This window comes from Siphateles boraxobius, unplaced genomic scaffold, assembly GCF_051911475.1.
Source record: "Siphateles boraxobius isolate OS27281-9 unplaced genomic scaffold, OSU_SipBor_1 108, whole genome shotgun sequence".
Lineage (NCBI taxonomy): Eukaryota > Metazoa > Chordata > Actinopteri > Cypriniformes > Leuciscidae > Siphateles > Siphateles boraxobius.
This window is the reverse complement of record NW_027508709.1, coordinates 272,501-293,406: the sequence shown is the minus strand read 5'-3', so window position 1 is coordinate 293,406 and position 20,906 is coordinate 272,501. Positions and strand designations below refer to the sequence as shown.

The window sequence follows — 20,906 nt, the reverse complement described above, 5'->3', positions numbered from 1 at the left end:
ACTAAAACATTGCGTACGGACAAAGCTGTAAATGTGCGTACGCACAAAAAAAAACAGATGTATGAATCTCTGCGTACGAAGGATCCCACGCATATTCTCTTTGTACATCCCAATTAACGTAAAAATCAGCGCACATGCACGAGCACAACGCCCCATCCAGTCTCCTCCCTTAATTAAATAGATTTAAATATGGTAATGAGTCCACTTTGGCAAAAGAAAGCAGTACGAAATGGCTAAAGCAAGCGGCAAGAAACAAAACTTTACAGAAAGTGAATCGGAGGTGCTACTATATCGGAGGTAGAAACGAGAAAAAAAATATTTGGAACTTTGTCCTCCGGAATTTATAACAAAAGGAAAAAATACTAGTGGGAGAGTTTGGCTGATGCCGTCAATGCGGTGGGATCTGAAAGTCGCACCGTAAATGACCTTAAAAAGAAATGGTCTGATATAAAGCTGGACATTAAATGGAGAACTGCTGCGCACTGACAAAGTGTGGGCAGAACAGGCAGTGGTAAAGGGGTCGATGAACTTACACCCTTAGTTGCCTCAATTATGGGTGACACCTTACTCTCTGGAGTAGTATCTGCTGCTGTGGGAGACTCGAATTTACTACAGGACTGCCATGAAGGTAACCAATATTATCTGCACATTTATTGAATGGAAATGTTTCCGATTCACATGTGCAAATTCTTCTACAGATGTCGCCTTTATAGGAATGTGTGTGCAGTCGTTCGCTCCGATTACATTAGGAAAACCGGCTATCACTGCAATTGCGTTTTAATGTTTGGCTGGTCAACTGCATCATATGGGAACCTTATACCTGGTAGACATGCGGATGATCCCGACCCATACCGCTGGCATTGCGCGGCTCAAAGACGACTGGCTTATTCCTGAGCGGTCTGTCAGTTCCCTTTGGAAAGAACCAGTTGCCAGGAAAGCAAGTGTTGTCAGCACCTGCAAGGGAACGGGTTTTGCGTGGCTCCTCGCTGTCTCTCTCTCTCTAGATTCGGACCCAACTCAACACAGAGCTCGAAGAGGATAGCCCTTGGAAATCTGAAACGGCTGATAAGCCAGTCATCATCCTGGGCCAGAAAATCATTGTGGTCCCTAAAAACTCGTTCTCTTCGGATTCTGCCATTAGCAATGTCCTCTAATAAGGCCAAAGCTGCCATTGCCATAGACTAAGGGTTGTATCAATTTGCATATGCTTTTATATGTTCTTACTTAATTGCATAATTGATAGAATATTCCCATAAGGCTCGTGTGACAATATATGTAAATTATTTTACAAATTGCAAATTAATAGCAATGCTTCCCACAGGTGGTAGTCCGATAGACTTGTAGAACAATTCGCTGTGTAATGTTTGCAACTTCACTTCATTGCCTGTAAGAGTCGCCAACGGACAAAAACTATGAGAAATGTACGTACGCCAGTAGGGCTGGGTATCGTAACAAAATTTTCGATACCGATACCTTGACTTCGATACCGGTTCCTGAACGATACTTTTTTCGATACCCATTTTATCAATATAACATTACCTTAAAAAAAAAAAACTTATTTTTTCAGTTTGTTGACTTTTTTACACTCATATTTTGAGTCTGTAAAAAAAGCACCAATGCTAAAGTTTTCTATGTTTCCTAATCATTTAACAACATGTATTCTTTACTTATATGAGCTCATTGTTTCTGCCTTAACTTAATGCATTGTTTAACAATGAAACTGAATGAAAATTAATCGAAATGCATTACACACACCCCTGATAACAGATCACTCTAAATTGTAATTTAGACGCATGCATTTTCTGTAAAGCTCCTTTGAAACGATATGTATTGTGAAAAATGCTATACAAATAAATGTGAACTGAATTAAATATAGACTACTGGGGTGCGGGATATATGCCTCGCGCTCAGCACACATGAAGCTTGCGCAAAGCACTGGCAGAAGTAGCCTAATGATTATGGATGTGTCGGGAAACGATAGCAAGGAGATATTTTAATTGTTTATTAATGAACAAGTGTTTACCAAACGTGTTGGCTGCAAAGATGATTATTGCGAATTTGCGATGCTGACTCGTCATCCCTGCAGTAGTGAACGCGCCCGCGCCTATATGGATTAGGTAATCAAACTATTTATTTCTAAGTGTTTCGTTTAAAAGTAGACATATTTTGAACATATATAGAACTATTTCTCATGTCTGTGAGGCAAGTATCCTATACGCTGAGTTTTGGTTTATATGTGACGCGCTCCAGTTCTTGTAGTCGAAGGCGGATAAACTTTCTACTCTCGAGTGTATTCTGTGCGCTTTTAAGTGCAGATTTACCGTGTTACCGGTCTTGGCAGCAATTATCTTGTCGAAAATATTGCATCGTGTGCTTATGGCATCGAGTCGGGTACATAGGTACACTTTTGATCATTTCCACATATTTTCTGTCTATCTGGGTTGGACGCTTACACACACTCACACACACACACACAAACACACACACACACACACACACACACACACACACACACACACACACACACACACACACACACACACACACACACACACACACACACACACACACACACTACAGCCTCACGTGCGACGAGCCACGTCTCTGGGCAGCCGCCACAGCCAATCATCTTGCATGTTTATTGTTTAACTGACGTTGACAAGATTAACCACTTAGGTACTGAAACTTGGTACCGAAAAACAAGACATGTTTCGATACTCGGTAGTATCGAGGCAATTCGGTCGGTACCTAAAAAGTACCGAACTCGGTACCCAGCCCTATACGCCAGACATTTAATTATTTCCTCTTGAATTCATACCTACCCGTTTCCTGAATTTTAAAAGCTTCTATATAGCGTTCTTAAAATAATTGGAACATTTATGCAAAATATGCCAACTTATGTATTATTTATTTCGGCTTCAGATTTTTGCTGTGGATTTGATGCACTTCTTGCAGGTTTTAAACTGTTAAGCTTTAGTGATTCCTGAAAGTGTTTGTTGATTTGATCGGGAACAATCATATTTATACATGAAAGTTAGAGGTGTGGATTCAGTTCTTTTCAGTTATGGATTATAATACATATTGTATTTTTTTCTGCTCCTGTTATGCTGATATGATAGAATTGTTGGCGTTTCCATGTTTAAAATAGTTAATTGATTCATTCCAAACAGTTAAATAAGTTTCATACTTCACTCTGGGTTAGTATTTATTCCTGTGGCATTGAGTGGTAAAATTGTGCACCAATCTTGTATTCTTTATTCATATCATCGCATATCTTTATTTAGCAGATTTCTCATGCACGCTCAGTATGTCGTAAGCATGCATTTTGCTTCCCTAGTTGAAATATGGCAAGAGTCAGACCCTTCTGGATGAACCATCTGGATGTTTGATATCTCTGAAGACGTTTCTTGTGCTTTCATCCTCCCAGCGAGGTGCATTTGGGGGAAAAAAGTAACGAGAAAGCGACTCCAGAGTAAGGCATCAGTTTTGCAAAGATTTCTATTAATTACATAATGTGTAAATGAGTGCTGGAGCTGTGTTTCTGGGAAATGACTTCCGCTTGATTGGGAATACCTTCTGTTTGTATCCGCTGCTGACTTGTTAGGCTGGTGTTTGAAAGGTCTGTTGAACTCTACTGTGCATTATAGCAGATTTCACTGGACTAAAGTGTAAATTATACGTCTGTCTGCTCTGAAGACCAAGTACTTTCCCTCAAACGGAGAGCATTGCTCTGAAAAATACGATTTATGCCATCTGTGATGCCCACTGGGAGAGGAAGTTTGGTGACAACACAGTTTTTTTTAGTCAGTTTCACTGGTTCTTCAGGCAATTGTTCCATAAGCGTAGCTTAAAGGGATAGTTCACCCAAAAATGAAAATTGTCATCATTTACTCATACCAGAGTTGTTCCAAACCTGTTGGATTTCTTTCTTCTGCTGAGCACAAATGAAGATATTTTGAAAAATGTTGGTAACCAAACAGTTGATTGGCTTCTATTTTTGTCAAGTCAAAGTTTATCTTTAAACAGGGCTGTACATAACTGGTCTGCAATGCGTGGTAAGAACGTTTACTTACTAGTGTAGGATTTTTCTCCATCTCTGGTAATATAGCAATTAGGGCTGTAATCTCCCAGTCGACTAGTCTATTTATTGGTCGATATGTTCTGGCTCGACTAAAATTCTGATTGGTCGACTTTTTGCTGCGTTAATTTCATTACATTAATTTCATCACTAATTGCTAATGGGGGTGTTTTCAGGGCATCCCTGTTTCACAGGTAACAGTCTGTCTTCAGAACAGCCCCCTTGTTTTCACTTTTTTGGATTAGCCCAACCCACTGGAGACAGATTGAAAAAAGAACCAAGGCATTGGTCTGCATCATCCATGTTGGTTTGCTGAATTTACTGTCAGAGTAATCTACCATGTCAAAGACTTCGGGAGTGTTACAGCATTTTATGAAAATAGAAAATAGAAAAAAGTCGAAGGCAAAGTTTGCATATCACAGCTCGACATCAAACATGGCATATCACCTAAAAACGGTAAGCTAACTTGTCTGCGTTTAGTTGCCCCGTCTGTTTTGAGTAGCTATATGAATGAACATATCAGAATTGGCATAAAACATTGAAATATGCCAATTATAAATAATCGAATAAAACATCCACAGAGCGGCTGAAATTATAGTGTCCGTCAGTTATCATAACATTATGACAAAACAATTGTCTGAATTTTGTTGCATATTCCTCAACAGTTCTTGTGCTGATATCACTAGTTGACATAGTACTATTCGCTGTCAGAGCCGACAGACTCGAGTGTGTCAGTTCAGTGCAAAATAATTTGGTCAAAAAACGATTTAATATAGGCTACTGCAAATAGCCTACAAGTTTATTATATTAAATATATGTTTATTTATAATTAATTTAGGCGGACAAGGCTACCAAGTACTGCGCAGCTATTAATCTAACGTCTAATTAGATACAGATTCAGATAGCTTTATTAATCCCCAAGGGGCAATTCAGTTCCTACAGTACACCGTCTATACATACAACCATTCCCACAGCCATAGCCTGTAATGCATAATCAGAATAACATGATATCGTCTGGGTCCAATACAGATTATATATATAAAAATGAATAAATAAATAAATAGAAGAACATCAAGTTCCGAATCCGTAACTCCTAAAGTGCATAGTGCCAAAACCAGATCAGTCCATAATTATTTCCTCAGCTCAATATTTAACAGACTGATTCCTGAGGGAATAAATGATCTACCATAGCGGTTGGTTTTTCTGGGGGCTGCAAGTAACGCCGACCTGATGGCATAAGGACAAATTCATCCCCCAGAATATGATGTTGATTCATCAGGCTTTTTACTTTTTGAAGAACACGTTTCTCCAAAAGAGAGTTAAGGTCGCGCATTTGATTTCCAATAATTTTGGAGCAGACTTTCACAATGTTATTTAAACAGTTTCGATCCTTCACTGAAATGTTACCAAACCAACAAATGAAAGAAAAAGTAAGAAGGCTCTCAATATACGACAAATACACAGTGCACAATATAGGTTTAGAAACCCCGAACGAATTTATCCTTCGCAATAAATGTACTCTCTGCTGGGCCCGTTTTATCACTGATTCAGAGTTCCTTTCAAACTTCAGTTGAGAATCAAAAATCGTACCCAAATACTTATACTGACTTACGATCTCTAAGTCCTCACCGTCAAACGTGCATACTGAGGTGTTTGTCCCTTTCTTCCTAAAATCAATGATGAGTTCCTTAGTTTTAGAAAAATTAAGGTCTAAAAAGCTATCGTCGCACCACTTAACAAAATCAGGAAGTGCACGACCATGATCTGACTCTGTGCCATGAAGAAGTGACAACAGAGCAGTATCATCCGAAAATTTGACAAGAAAACTATCCTCTTTAAAAGACCTACAACTATCCGTATATAAAATGAACAAAAGCGGGGAAAGTACTGAATTAGTCGAAATTGCAGGACTTCAGTCGACCAAGATTAACGTTTTAGCATCGATATCGCGATGTGCGTATCCGCAAAATAGTCACATCACAGGATGTGTGAATCGATGTCATGCACGTATAGGGATCTTAAGCCCTATTCGCACTGGATTAGTATGATCTGGGGACCTCGTGTGAATTATTATAATTACCCCCCCACATCTGAAGTTCGTGTGGCGCATTCGCACGGGATAAGCGAAGCCTGTGATTTTACTCCAATTTACTGACTTATCTCCCGGATATGATGTCAATAGGTTATTGCTTGGAAATGTATTTTCGTTATTATAGGTCTAGCTAAATGCTATATTATAAACAGAAGAATGTTCCTTACCGCACGCTGCTATACATGTCATGCATCTCTATCTAATCATTATTTTTGTTTTTGCTCTTCTGATGGTATTCAGCTTTCTCTTTCTGCAGATTGTATAGTTGTGTGGTGTATTTAGCGATATTACCCACCCAAAATACTATCAAAACAATCGAAGGCAGCCTTCATTCTTCACGAAAGATAGATAAAAAAAGTGCTGAGGAAACTAAAACCTTGAAAAAATTATATACGACGCCACCAAATCACAGAGATGCCGATTCGCACGGGACTGATATTATCACATGACCTTGGTGTTCAGGAAATATGGCGGGTCATTTTGCGGGGGAATTTTTACTTTACAAATTACAGACATGGCCGATTCACACGGGATTAAGATCACAGACAACCTCCGCAATTATTACAAATGACTAGAGGTCACCTGGTAATACTTATCCCGTGTGAATAGGGCTTTAGTTGATCGGTTTCGGTTCGGAACGATTAATTGCAAAGTTTACCCATCATGGAGTGAAAGTTCACAGTATCATTTGCATGTGTTTTTAAGTCCTGTCAGTTTAAACATCAAGCACAAGAGCAAGACATGCTGTTTTGAAGTGATCTCTTCTTGTAAACTCAGAAATGTGGATTCGGACGGCAATTAAATTGCCACACGTCCTTGGTGTTTGTCAGAAAACAGTAGGTAATTTGTTCTGGGATTTTTAAGCGGGTGGTGGGAGAAAAACACTGACAATCTGGATTCAGACGGCAAAAAAATCACAGACTAAGCCCTGTAAATGTTGAAATATACCTTACGACCCCATGTGAAACAATTAGGGCTTTTGTGTGTTATGTGACTGTGTTGTGCCAATCAAGCCAACAGTGATAACACTAGTGAACTCACGAGATACTTTCAAGATAATTTAACACTAATTTATAAGATAATTTCAGTAATCTGCATGAAGAGTAAAGAGATCCTGAGTTTTCTCTGGGAGTTGGTCAGTGAGTCTTTACATTATAACAAAACATGCTGTTTTTCTTACATAAGGATTAATGAAATGAAATATGCGAGATGCTAAAAAAACAGTGATACTCAAATATACTTATACAAACTGCCAAAAAATGACCGTTTCTATTTAATTGTAATAATCAGAGTGGGTGGAAAATGGTAATTAAAAATGCATTGACTTTAGAATCATGTCTAACGTTCTAAGTGGAACTTATAATATAAAATGTTGTATAAATTCATGTATAAAATGACTCTTGTAAGCAACCAGCAGCTAAATACACGGACTGTCAAAAGAGCCAGCGCTTCAACAGTTCAAAACTCTCTTTTACAGTCGTTCTGCGGAGCGAGTCGAAGCCTGTCTTTTGACCGTGTGTGCCAATCGTTTCAATGACCTGCTTCATTAACCGGTGTATTACTGTTTTAATGTTTTCATTGGCTCCCAGTCTGCTATAGAATTGACTTTAAAGTGCTTCTGCTTGTTTTTAAATGTTTACATGGCCTACCTTTCAGACTTGTTGTCTATACACCTTTAGGTCTGCCAACCAGAGTTTGTTAACTGTTCCAAAGTCAAAGTTAAAATCCGCACCTAAACTTTGGATCAGTTTACCAATTCATATTAAAACTGCACCAACATTACATATTTTTAAATTAAAATTAAAAACGTATCTCTTCACTGTTGCCTATAACTTGTGATTTCCTTTGTTGTTGTTTTGTTTTATTTGTATTAATTGTTTTTGGTTTTAGGACATTGTACAGCACATGTGGTTGGTTTTTAATAGTGCTTTATGAATAAATTGAGATTGAGATTGCTTATGTTCTTCCTCAGATCAACTCCAGCGGCCTGAAACTCTCACTCGCTCACCATGACCTCCTTCAGCTTTTTATTTGCCCTCCTCTTCATCAGCAGGTAAGAGGATTCTGTCATGGATCAAACTCATTTAATCGTGTTTAATGTTTCTAAATCAGGCTTTTAAAATGGTGGATGGTCGGATTTTCCCGTGGCGTCTGTCGTTGCTATGCAACCATGCACTGCGCTCCACAACAACAAAGAATTTTTAGTAGCTATTGGATTTTTTCATCTCGCTGCGCCTGGAAAAAAGTACCGCGTCGCTTCAATTATGACCTTCCTACATTTGAAATAACGAACTTGATCGCGCAAAAGACACGATATGTGAACGGCCCCTTGGCGAGCTACCTCCAATCAGGCCACGAGCTACTGTAGCTCGCGAGTGACGTGTTGGAGACCCATGCTATAATGCAATATAGTGTGGATTTCTTCCATGAAAGGTAGACGGAAACAAATGCTTATAATCTATTCCAGATGTTGGTGTCAGTGAACTTTGTAAATGTGTAGCGAATAGTAAATCACAGGCTGGGACACGCAGCGGGAATAATGGGAGCTTTTTTCACAATGCTCGTAAAACTTCCTGACGGTGCCGTTTCCAGAGACTGTGATGAGCATATACCCGCGCAAACAAACATACATGTGCGTGCATAAGGATCGAGGAACGTCTCTAGGCATGATACCGTGAGATTTATATATTCTGACACTCACCTAGTTCCCGCAGCGCTTTGAATCAAACACTTTCATGCCTCAGCACAAGACCCCAGCAGTTCCTCTGATTATCATCAATAATGGAGACGAGTGAGCGGAGGCACATGTGGTGGCCGTGCAGATTCTTCTGTGCATGAACATACACACATGGATCAGTGTTTGTAGGATGTTAATTCAGTGAGTAATATGAGCTACGTTTCCTCTAAAGCACTGCAAATCTAAGCAGATCATAGATCTGATTATGCTTGTGATTAGGAATGCACCAAAATGAAAAGTGCACTTGATAACTAATTTAGTGCTAGTTCAGCTCTGTCTCTCAATCATATTCACGAATGAGATCTTTAAGGATAATGTGATTGTTTTTGTGTCTGGAAGAGATGAATGACCTAAATGGAGATTAGATGAGAATCTGGGATTGCACATTTGTCAGATTATGTTATTGTTTTAAGCACCAGGACCTTTTTGACTCTTTGAGCTGAAACTTCTCATTGTCTCTTATATTTTTTGTCATGGCTGCTTTATTTCAGGAATTAGATTACTTGAAATACCAAAAAATAGAACAAAATAAAGTCAGAGACAAAGTGAAATTTTATATTATTCTAACGTCATCCAGTGGTTTGTAATTCAGATGAACATGCTCAGAAACCAGAGAAACATGTTTAGGTTTGTATAGTTTACAGCATTTGTTCATTTAGTAGTTTGTTCGGATTGAATCAGAATCTAATTGAATCACAGGCTTGTGAATTGAAATCGAATTGAATTGTGAAATTTGTGTCAATAACCAGCCCTATTATTTATGTTATATTATTAGTTTATTATTAGTTGTGTACGCATATTTGTTGTTTTGGAGGCTGTCCTTAAGTATCACGCCTGTGCCTTATTTTATGTCTCTTTCTCACTCTTCTTGGACACAATTATGTTTTTTTTCCCTGCCTTTTCATCTCCCACTTTCCATTTGCTGGGAAAGAACAAAGCAGGAGCAGATCCAAGAGTAAAAGCAGTAACAGAGCCACACAGATTGGCCATCGAGTCTTGTTTAAAACGCACAGACAGATGCAACCAGTAACATGCCAAACATGAGACTTGTGTAAAATATGACACAGAGCAACTGTCACAACGCACACACAGGGAAACAGTAGATCCAGTAGCAGTATGTTTATTGGGTAATCCGTACACGTAATCCAGTCCAGGCAAGGGTCAAACACCGTATAAGCAATCCAAGAACAAAACAACAAGAACGAGAAACGAGCAGAAACAAACCTCAGTGTGGGGAAATAAAACAACGACTCCGTGACAAACACTAAAACAGACAGGGTATATATACACACACACAGAACTAACAAGGTGATGGAGAACAGCTGAGTGCAATGAACTGATGAGTGACTGACAGAATGCTGGGAAATGAAGTTCCAAAGTGAATGACAGGAGAAGGAGGACCTCTAGTGGACACCAGGGGACACAAACCCAACACTGTGACATAACCCTGTAGCTGACGCTGAGTTCAGTGTAGACGCGTTTCCATGACTACACCGGAAGTTGTTAATGCGCAACCTTGTAAGACGATAAAGTCATTTTGTAATGCAATTTATAATGTGTCTTGTTTATAGTAATTCTGAGTAATAGTGTGACTTAAAGCTGTTTTTTACCTTGCTCTTGTTAAATTTATGACCAAGAGAAAAGTTGTTTATTAATAGTCACATGTTTAACCCCGGAAGTATTGAGAGTAGCGCGTGTGAGAAGAGAGTCGCGGGTGAAAACAGCGAACTTTTAAGCTCCCGTCTATTATTCTACAGCTGGTCTACCAGGCGAACACGGTAATAATTACGAGCTATCTTATTAAGCACTGTTAAATTTTGATTACAAGAAAATGTAAGACGCATTGTATTGGTCTGTATAAGAAATAAGAGTATATGAATGTTGCTTTGGATGCTTTGTGATTGAAACTGTTTTGTGTATCTTCTAGTTTTCACGGTGTTTCATGATACTTCAGAGAAGAATAAATGTGATTGTGAACATCAGTATGAAGCGTGGACTCATTTATGACCAGTGTAGCTATAGTGAAAACGTGGCCTAACTCCATAATCCAGAGGTCTTCAGTGTGCGGCTCTGCTTCATATCCCGTGGTGAACTTCAGGTCTTCAGTGTGCGGCTCTGCTTCATATCCTGTGGTGAACTTCAGGTCTTCAGTGTGCGGCTCTGCTTCATATCCCGTGGTGAACTTCAGGTCTTCAGTGTGCGGCTCTGCTTCATATCCTGTGGTGAACTTCAGGTCTTCAGTGTGCGGCTCTGCTTCATATCCTGTGGTGAACTTCAGGTCTTCAGTGTGCGGCTCTGCTTCATATCCTGTGGTGAACTTCAGGTCTTCAGTGTGCGGCTCTGCTTCATATCCTGTGGTGAACTTCAGGTCTTCAGTGTGCGGCTCTGCTTCATATCCTGTGGTGAACTTCAGGTCGTCAGTGTGCGGCTCTGCTTCATATCCTGTTGTGAACTTCAGGTCTTCAGTGTGCGGCTCTGCTTCATCTCCTGTAGTCTACTTCAGCCGACAGCATCCATTTCAGGTCAGACTGTACATTACTGAAATTTAAAGTCCTCTGGCAAATGGACAGTTCCACAATGCCATAAAAAGACTGATTTCTACTAAATAAAACCTTACAGTTGCTCAGGACCGTGAGAAAGACATTGAGTAAGGACAAAGTTAACTGATTGGTAACGTCCTGTTCTACACTTAGACCTTACTATAAGGTGAATGACATTTATAAACCACAAGCGCTGGTACAATTTGAGTTTATCTGTCATTCAAGTGTCAAATTTCAAATGAGCAACAGTATTAACCATATGTTAAAGGTGTAACGAATTTAGTCTAAACAAAGTGCTTCATTGTCTATCTCAGTATTTCATGTGCTGGTAATTTACCTTGTCTCCTTCTTCCAGTGGCAGCTAATAATCAAAAAAAAAAAAAAAATGTCAGTTCTCAGTGAATCGTTGGCTCAGGATGGTGAGGTATCTAGGCAGATAGATTTCCCATCTGAAGTGCAGGGTGTTTTAGACTCTAATTCTATGGCAGCAGAAAAAGAGAAAATAATAGATCAAACTAAAAACAAGAAATCTAAATCGACACTTAAGGAGCCTTCTTCAGCTGCAAGTGCAACACAGTTAGATGATGAACCAAGAAAATCCTCTCGTGACAGACGTCCAACACATAAAATGATAGAGCTGATAGAGCAAGAATCAATCCAAAGAGAAAGGAAATTCAACTCGGTGTATGAGAAATGGAAAACACAAGTCAAGAATGCTCGTACAAGATTGAAGCAGGCATGCTCTGAGAGTGACTTGTATGACATGATGGATGTTGTTGAGAAGCTTGAGTCTGAATTAAAAGAGTTATACGACAACATACGGCTCAAAAGTGCACCAAGCCAAGAAATTCGCCGAAAAATTGATGCAAGTGTAGCGGTGACAGCTGATTTGTTGGGACTAATGAGAGTTCGCCTTATTGAGGGAGAGGAAGAGTTTGATGGTGAGGCAGAAAGAGCAAGGTTACGCATGCTGCTTGATAGTGAATATGCTAAGTCCATATATGGATCCACAGTTTCCAAAGCCACCGCACTCAGCCACCGCTCCAATCATCCTTCAGAGTCACCAAGTATTTCAGTTAAGAGAGCTGAGACAGCAGCACAGCTGGCTGCAAAGAAAGCTGAGGTTGAAAGGGAAGCTGCCATTGAAGCACAACGTCTGCAACTGAAAAAGCTAGAAAATCAAAGAGACATCGAGGTCATTGAAGCAAGGCTCAGAGTATTTACTGAGGAAGAGTCAAAAGTAAAGAGTGAGAAATGCAGTCTTCCATGCAGTGAAGGAAGTGATCCTAGTCAACTCACTCCCTCTGCAGGATGCCTGAAAGAGCAAGTTACACAGAATGAAGCATCTTTAGTCCAGACATTACAGGAGTCAATGGCCCTTACTCGACTTCCATTACCAGAACCTTCCGTATTCTCTGGCGACCCACTGAAGTTCACAGAATGGAGCACAAGCTTCAAAGCCCTTATAGAAAGACGATGTTCAAATCCTGCAGACAGGTTGTTTTACCTACAAAAGTACGTAAGTGGAGAGGCGAGATCTGCTCTAGAAGGCAGCTTCTATAGAAAAGATGAAGAGGCATATCAGCAAGCATGGCAGAAGCTGAATGCAAGGTATGGTCACTCCTTTGTGGTGCAGCGTGCTTTCCGTGAGAAGCTTAATAAGTGGCCAAGGATTGGTGCTAAGGAGTATGTTAAGCTAAGAGAGTTTAGTGATTTTCTGCAAACATGTAGTGATGCTATGCCTCACATCAAGGGTCTTCAGGTTCTGAACGACTGCGAAGAGAATCAGAAGATGCTAGCCAAACTCCCTGATTGGATAACGTCCAGGTGGAATCGTATTGTCACAGAGCAGCTGGATCAAGACAAAGACTATCCAAGCTTCAAAGAATTTGCTTCATTCATCTCAAAGGAAGCACGCATAGCATGTAATCCAGTGTCATCATTACATGCACTAAGGCCCGAGGAAAAGTCATTCAGAGAAATAAAACGTCCAAAGGCAAACACCTTCGCCACTAATGTGAAAGCCTCAAACGCATCAAGTACCACAGCCAAATCCTACAATGTTGAGGAGATCAAGTTCAGGGATTACAATAAATCAAACAAAGGAAGCATGCCAGCTTATAACTCAAACACAGCCAAGTGTATGTGTTGTGGAGAGAACCACTCCATACATAAGTGTAAAAGCTTAACAGAAAGGTCTGTGGAGGATAAGAGAAAGTTCGTCCAGGATAATAAGCTATGTTATGCATGCCTGAGGAAGGGACACAATGCAAAGGACTGTAGGAACAAAGCCATGTGTAGCATATGCAAAAGACACCATCCCACTCCATTGCATGAAGACCGTCCCTCAGCAGACCAGACTTCCTTGCAAGGTGTCCAGCAAGCTGAAGAAAACACATCCTCACTATCTTGTTGTGTGAATGGAGGTGACGGTGGGAGCACATCAATGATTGTTCCAGTATGGATCTCTTCACATGAAAACCCAGATTCTGAAACCCTGGCTTATGCTCTATTGGACACTCAGAGTAGTCACACATTTGTGGACCAGGAACTTTGTGGAAGGTTGCAGGCATCAATGGAACCAGTAAAATTAAAGCTTTCCACTATGATGGGAAGGGATTCCATCGTGAAAAGCCAGAGAGTCAGGGGACTCAGAGTCAGAGGATTCTCTTCAGATTGCCTCATTAACCTGCCTCCCGCCTACGCAAGGGAATTCATTCCACTTGAACGTGCGCACATCCCCACATGTGAGACAGCTAATAAGTGGAAACACCTAGCAGTCATAGCTCCCGAGATGCCCCGCTAATGGATTGTGGAGTGGGACTTTTGATTGGTTACGACTGCTCCAGAGCCCTGGCACCACGAGAGGTCTTCACTGGAGGTGACTATGAGCCTTACGCTATAAAGACGGACTTAGGGTGGAGCATCGTAGGGAGCTCACCACAGCGCGTGAACTCCAGGGATGTGACTGGGCTGTGCCATCGGATAACTGTCAGGGAGGTTCCACTTGTGACACCAGCTGCTGCTATTAAAGCCCTCGAATCTGATTTTGCAGACACCAGATCAGGAGAGAAAAGCATATCTCAAGAAGATATTCAATTTCTGCAGGTCTTAAAGGAAGGAATCCAGCAGAACGAGTGCGGCCATCTTGAGATGCCGCTTCCATTCAAAGCACGTCCTCACCTTCCTGATAATAAGAAGCTTGCCTTAATCCGCCTGAAGCACCTTAAAAAGAAACTGGACAGAGATCCCAAATTTAAGAATGATTATGTGAGATTCATGGAAGGTGTCTTCAAGGATGGGGAAGCAGAGGAAGCGGACAAGCAACCAGAGTCAGGAAGTGTGTGGTACATCCCACACCAAGGCGTCTATCACCCGAGAAAGCCAAATAAGATCAGGGTAGTTTTCGACTGCTCTGCAAAGTATGAAGGCACTGCCTTAAACGACCATCTGCTGACAGGACCTGATCTTACAAATGGGCTGATTGGAGTGCTCTGCCGTTTCCGCAAACATCCCATTGCTGTCATGTGTGATGTGGAAAAAATGTTCCACAGGTTCCACGTCAGCAAAGAAGATAGAGATTATTTACGCTTCCTGTGGTGGGAAAATGGGGATACAGAGTCAGAGCCCAGGGAATACCATATGAAGGTCCATCTTTTCGGAGCATCTTCATCTCCAGGCTGTGCCAATTACGGCATGAAGCATATTGCCAGCCAAAATGAGGAAAGATATCCTGAAGCAGCTAGCTTCATCAGAAAGCACTTTTATGTGGATGACGGGCTCATAAGCCTAGAGTCAGTCGACGGGGCAATCAAGCTGGTGAAAGAAACCCAAGCACTGTGTGCTGAAGGAAAGTTGCACCTTCATAAATTCATCTCCAACAGTCGAGAGGTATTAGAGTCCATTTGTGTTACCGAACGTGCTGCTGAGGTGAAGAATGTGGATCTCAACTGTGATGATCTTCCAGTCCAGAGAGTGCTAGGAGTCAGATGGAATGTGGAAGGTGACGTCTTCTCCTTCAAGGTCTCACTTGATGAGAAACCAGCTACACGACGTGGAGTCCTCTCAGTCGTGGCTTCGGTGTATGATCCATTAGGATTTTTGGCCCCATTCATCCTACCAGGAAAGCGGGTGCTACAGGAGATGTGTCAGAAAGGCATCAGTTGGGATGAGCCACTCCCCAGCGAATTGAAGCCGAAGTGGGAGAGCTGGATCAACGATCTAAGAAATCTTGACAAGATTCAGATCCCAAGATGCTTCACACCAGAGAACTTTGGAAAGGTCCTGAGAGTGGAACTGCATCACTTTTCAGATGCCAGCAGTCAAGGCTATGGTCAGTGCTCATACATCAGATCGGTGGGCGAAGATAAGGTGCATTGCACCTTGGTTATGGGCAAGGCAAGAGTCGCTCCTACCAAAATAGTCACTATACCAAGACTAGAGTTGACTGCTGCAGTAATCTCTGCTGCTATGAGCAGTATGCTAAAGGAGGAGCTAGAGATCAAGATCGACAGAGAATATTTCTGGACAGATTCGCAAGTAGTTCTTGGCTATATCAACAACGAAGCCAGAAGGTTTCATGTCTTCGTGGCGAACCGTGTCCAGAGAATCCGGGAAACCACTGACCCAGGGCAGTGGTTCTATGTCGACACAGAGCACAACCCTGCTGATCATGCCTCAAGGGGCCTCAAAGTAGCAGAGCTGCTCAAGTCTAACTGGCTCACTGGACCCAAGTTCCTGTGGGAGAGAGAGGTAGTTACAGCCCAAGGAACCTCAGAGCTACTGGTAGGAGACCCCGAAGTAAGGGCAATCCAAGTCTTGAAAACTGATGCTTCAAGGCAGGTCGATTTTCAAGAGAGACTCGCAAGGTTCTCAAAATGGTCCACAGCGGTAAAAGTCGTCGCTCGGATACAACGGTTGGCCAAGAGGATCAAGGACACAGAGCCCCTTAATGTTGAGGAAAGAAGGAGAGCCTCTCACACCCTCATCAAGCTTGCACAGAAAGATGCCTTTGAAAAGGAGTTACACATTCTCCAGACATCGGGAAAGCTGCCTTGTAACCACCAACTGTATCAGCTAGACCCATTCCTCCAAGATGGTATAATGAGGGTGGGAGGACGTCTGAGGAGAGCATCCGCACCTCTGGATCTGAGACACCCTATAATCCTCCCAAAGGATGGTGTTGTCACGCGCCTTGTCCTCGCGCACCACCATGAGAAAACACAACATCAGGGCAGAGGACAAACGTTGAATGAACTCAGGGCCAATGGTTACTGGATTATTGGTGGCAGTAAGGCAGCAGCCCAGCACATAAAGCGGTGTGTCCTGTGTAGAAGAGCCCGCGCACCTCCAGAGGAACAACGGATGGCAGATTTACCCAGAGACCGTATTGACCCCTCCCCACCGTTCACGTACTGCGGTATGGACTGTTTTGGTCCCTTCTGTACCAAGCAAGGTCGTAAGGAAAACAAACGGTACGGTCTCCTTTTCACATGTCTGAGCTCCAGAGCAGTCCACATAGAGATGTTGGATGACATGACGACCGATGCATTCATCAATGCTTTACGGTGTTTCCTAGCCATCCGTGGGGCCGTCAGGCATATCAGATCAGATCAAGGATCAAACTTTGTTGGAGCACGAAATGAAATGGAAAGAGCTCTCAAAGAAGTAGATAAGGAAAGAGTGGCCACATACCTGGCAGATAAACAGTGCGACTTCTGCATGAATGCACCAGCCTCAAGTCATGCCGGAGGTGCATGGGAGCGGCAGATCAGAACAGTAAGGAGTGTGCTTGGCTCAGTCCTTGCTCACAGTGCTGGAAGATTGGACGACACTTCCTTAAGAACCTTCTTTTATGAAGCCATGTGCATTGTAAACAACCGCCCCCTTACTGTTGACAGTATCAGTGATCCCACCAGTATGGAGCCATTAACACCAAATCATTTGCTCACAATGAAGTCCTCTGTGCCTCTGCCCCCACCTGGTAACTTTGCTAAGGAAGACTTGTATGCCAAAAAACGTTGGAGAAGGGTGCAATATCTGTCCGAGCAATTTTGGAACAGGTGGAGGAAAGAATATCTTGCCAACATCACTCTTAGACAACGATGGCATGCACCAAGGCGCAATGTGCAAGTCGGAGATATTGTCATTGTAAAGGAAGAAGAGCTCCCTCGTAATGAATGGAAACTTGCCAGGGTTCTTAAAATACATGAGAATGATGATGGACTGGTGCGAAGAGTTACAATACAGATTGGAGAGCGCAAGTTAGGAAAAGGGGGTGAACGCCTCAACAAGCCATCCATCGTTGAGCGACCCATTCAGAAGTTAGTTGTTCTCGTAGAAAGCAGCTAAAATTCTGCTTCTTAATTTTGGTGCAGTTAGTCACTGACCTCAATTCAAATTCAAATTTGAAACAATTCACAAATCCTTTGTGTTGTCATAGGAAGATTGTTTTCTTGAACCTTTGCGTAGTGAGAAAAGTGTTCTCAATTGATATTGTTACATTTAACTTTCATGTGGTGTATTCTGCATATCAACTTTATCTGGAGAGTTTATAACTGTTGATCTACCATATCACTCAGGTTCAGATGTTTATGAGTGACCTTAACGAATGCTTTGAAATAACCATTGATTTAATGGATTAATATGCATACAAAACACCAAGGTTGTATGATTTGTTATTAATTAATCAAAGGTCATTTGGTGGGAGTGTAGCTGACGCTGAGTTCAGTGTAGACGCGTTTCCATGACTACACCGGAAGTTGTTAATGCGCAACCTTGTAAGACGATAAAGTCATTTTGTAATGCAATTTATAATGTGTCTTGTTTATAGTAATTCTGAGTAATAGTGTGACTTAAAGCTGTTTTTTACCTTGCTCTTGTTAAATTTATGACCAAGAGAAAAGTTGTTTATTAATAGTCACATGTTTAACCCCGGAAGTATTGAGAGTAGCGCGTGTGAGAAGAGAGTCGCGGGTGAAAACAGCGAACTTTTAAGCTCCCGTCTATTATTCTACAGCTGGTCTACCAGGCGAACACGGTAATAATTACGAGCTATCTTATTAAGCACTGTTAAATTTTGATTACAAGAAAATGTAAGACGCATTGTATTGGTCTGTATAAGAAATAAGAGTATATGAATGTTGCTTTGGATGCTTTGTGATTGAAACTGTTTTGTGTATCTTCTAGTTTTCACGGTGTTTCATGATACTTCAGAGAAGAATAAATGTGATTGTGAACATCAGTATGAAGCGTGGACTCATTTATGACCAGTGTAGCTATAAACCCCCCTCTACGGAGTGGCTACCAGACACTCCAAGACCCACTAAAAACAAAAAAAAACAAGAGTCCAGGAGGGAGGTGGAACGGTGGAGGATCAGGGGGAGGGATGGGGGGACAGGTCCATGGAAGGGCACAGAGACAGGGGGTGATGGTTTAGCCGGTGGCCAGGGCGAAGAAGACGACCCATCTGGCGGCCAGGGCGAAGCAGACGACCCATCGGGCGGCCAGGGCGAAGAAGACGACCCATCGGGCGGCCAGGGCGAAGAAGACGACCCATCGGGCGGCCAGGGCGAAGAAGACGACCCATCTGGCGGCCAGGGCGAAGCAGACGACCCATCGGGCGGCCAGGGCGAAGCAGACGACCCATCGGGCGGCCAGGGCGAAGCAGACGACCCATCGGGCGGCCAGGGCGAAGAAGACGACCCATCTGGCGGCCAGGGCGAAGCAGACGACCCATCGGGCGGCCAGGGCGAAGCAGACGACCCCTTGGGCGGCCACGGCACAGGAACAGAACCCGGCTCAGGAACAGACACAAGGACAGACGCAAACACTGAAAAAAACATTGGTTCAGGAACAGACGCCGGTTTAGGAACAGCAGACACCGGCTCAGGAGCAGCAGACACTGGCTCCGGCTCAGGAGCAGCAGACACTGGCTCCGGCTCAGGAGCAGCAGACACTGGCTCCGGCTCAGGAGCAGCAGACACTGGCTCCGGCTCAGGAGCAGCAGACACTGGCTCCGGCTCAGGAGCAGCAGACACTGGCTCCGGCTCAGGAGCAGCAGACACTGGCTCCGGCTCAGGAGACGCAGACACTGGCTCCGGCTCAGGAGCAGCAGACACTGGCTCCGGCTCAGGAGCAGAACCCAGCTCAGGAACAGACAACGGCTCAGGAACAGACACAAGGACAGACGCAAACACAGAAAAAAACATTGGTTCAGGAACAGACGCGGTTAAGGAACAGCAGACACTGGCTCAGGAACAGCAGACACTGGCTATGGCTCAGGAACAGCAGACACTGGCTCCGGCTCAGGAGCAGCAGACACTGGCTCCGGCTCAGGAGCAGCAGACACTGGCTCCGGCTCAGGAGCAGCAGACACTGGCTCCGGCTCAGGAGCAGCAGACACTGGCTCCGGCTCAGTAGCAGCAGACACTGGCTCCGGCACAACGGACACGAAAGGTCTGAAAGGCATCTCCAGGATCTGGGCTAGACGTTCTAAATAGTCGGTCAGTGCCCTCGTGGCCACGAGAATGGGCATCTCCTGATCCGTCTCCGACTGGGCAGACGTGGCCCGAACCGTCAATGGATCGGCAGGGTGACTTGAACAGTCTCTGGATCGGCAGATGTGACTTGAACAGTCTCTGGATTGGCAGACGTGACTTGAACAGTCTCTGGATCGACAGACGTGACGTGAACCATCATTGACTTGGCAGACTTGACCTGAACCGTCTCTGACTAGGCAGACGGGACGTGAACAGTCTCTGACTGGGCAGACGTGAGGTGAACAATCTCCGAGTCAGCCTCCAGAAAAGCGGCGGGCTGCTGGGACACAGCCTCCGGGCCTTTGGAGAGGCTAGAGGTCTTCCTCCTCCTCCGCCGTTTCCGCTGGTGAAGTGCCCGCTCTGGGCTGGATGGAAACAGCGCCGAATGAAACTCTGGACTGGATCGCACCAGCCCAGGGTCGAAGAGGGGCCAGAGTGGAAAATGGTGTTGGAATTCCTCTCGAACACCTCCTCCACTGCGACCTCCACGGGTCCCGTGAAACTTGACCAACCGGGTCCCCTCATACAAATCCCTTCTCTCCCGCTCGGTTGCTGGGGAAGAGATATTAAAAAAAAATACCGCTGGATCTTGATGACGGAGTCGTTCTGTCACGACGCACACACAGGGAAACAGTAGATCCAGTAGCAGTATGTTTATTGGGTAATCCGTACACGTTATCCAGTCCAGGCAAGGGTCAAACACCGTATAAGCAATCCAAGAACAAAACAACGACTCCGTGACAAACACTAAAACAGACAGGGTATATATACACACACACAGAACTAACAGGGTGATGGAGAACAGCTGAGTGCAATGAACTGATGAGTGACAGACAGAATGCTGGGAAATGAAGTTCCAAAGGGAATGACACCGTGGAGAAGGAGGACCTCTAGTGGACACCAGGGGACACAAACCCAA

At 43.2% G+C, this 20,906-nt stretch overlaps 1 protein-coding gene across 2 annotated transcripts in view; it reads left to right on the top strand.

Annotated features, from left to right (window-relative positions):
• Positions 1-20,906, top strand: part of LOC143756661 (gamma-aminobutyric acid receptor subunit pi) — an 81,960-nt gene that overhangs the window by 14,025 nt on the left and 47,029 nt on the right. For both annotated transcript variants that reach the window (XM_077247229.1, XM_077247221.1), the window contains exon 2: positions 8,143-8,223. In XM_077247229.1, the coding sequence (XP_077103344.1) occupies positions 8,180-8,223 (44 nt within the window). In that variant the 5' untranslated portion in view covers positions 8,143-8,179. The remainder of the gene's footprint in view (positions 1-8,142; positions 8,224-20,906) is intronic.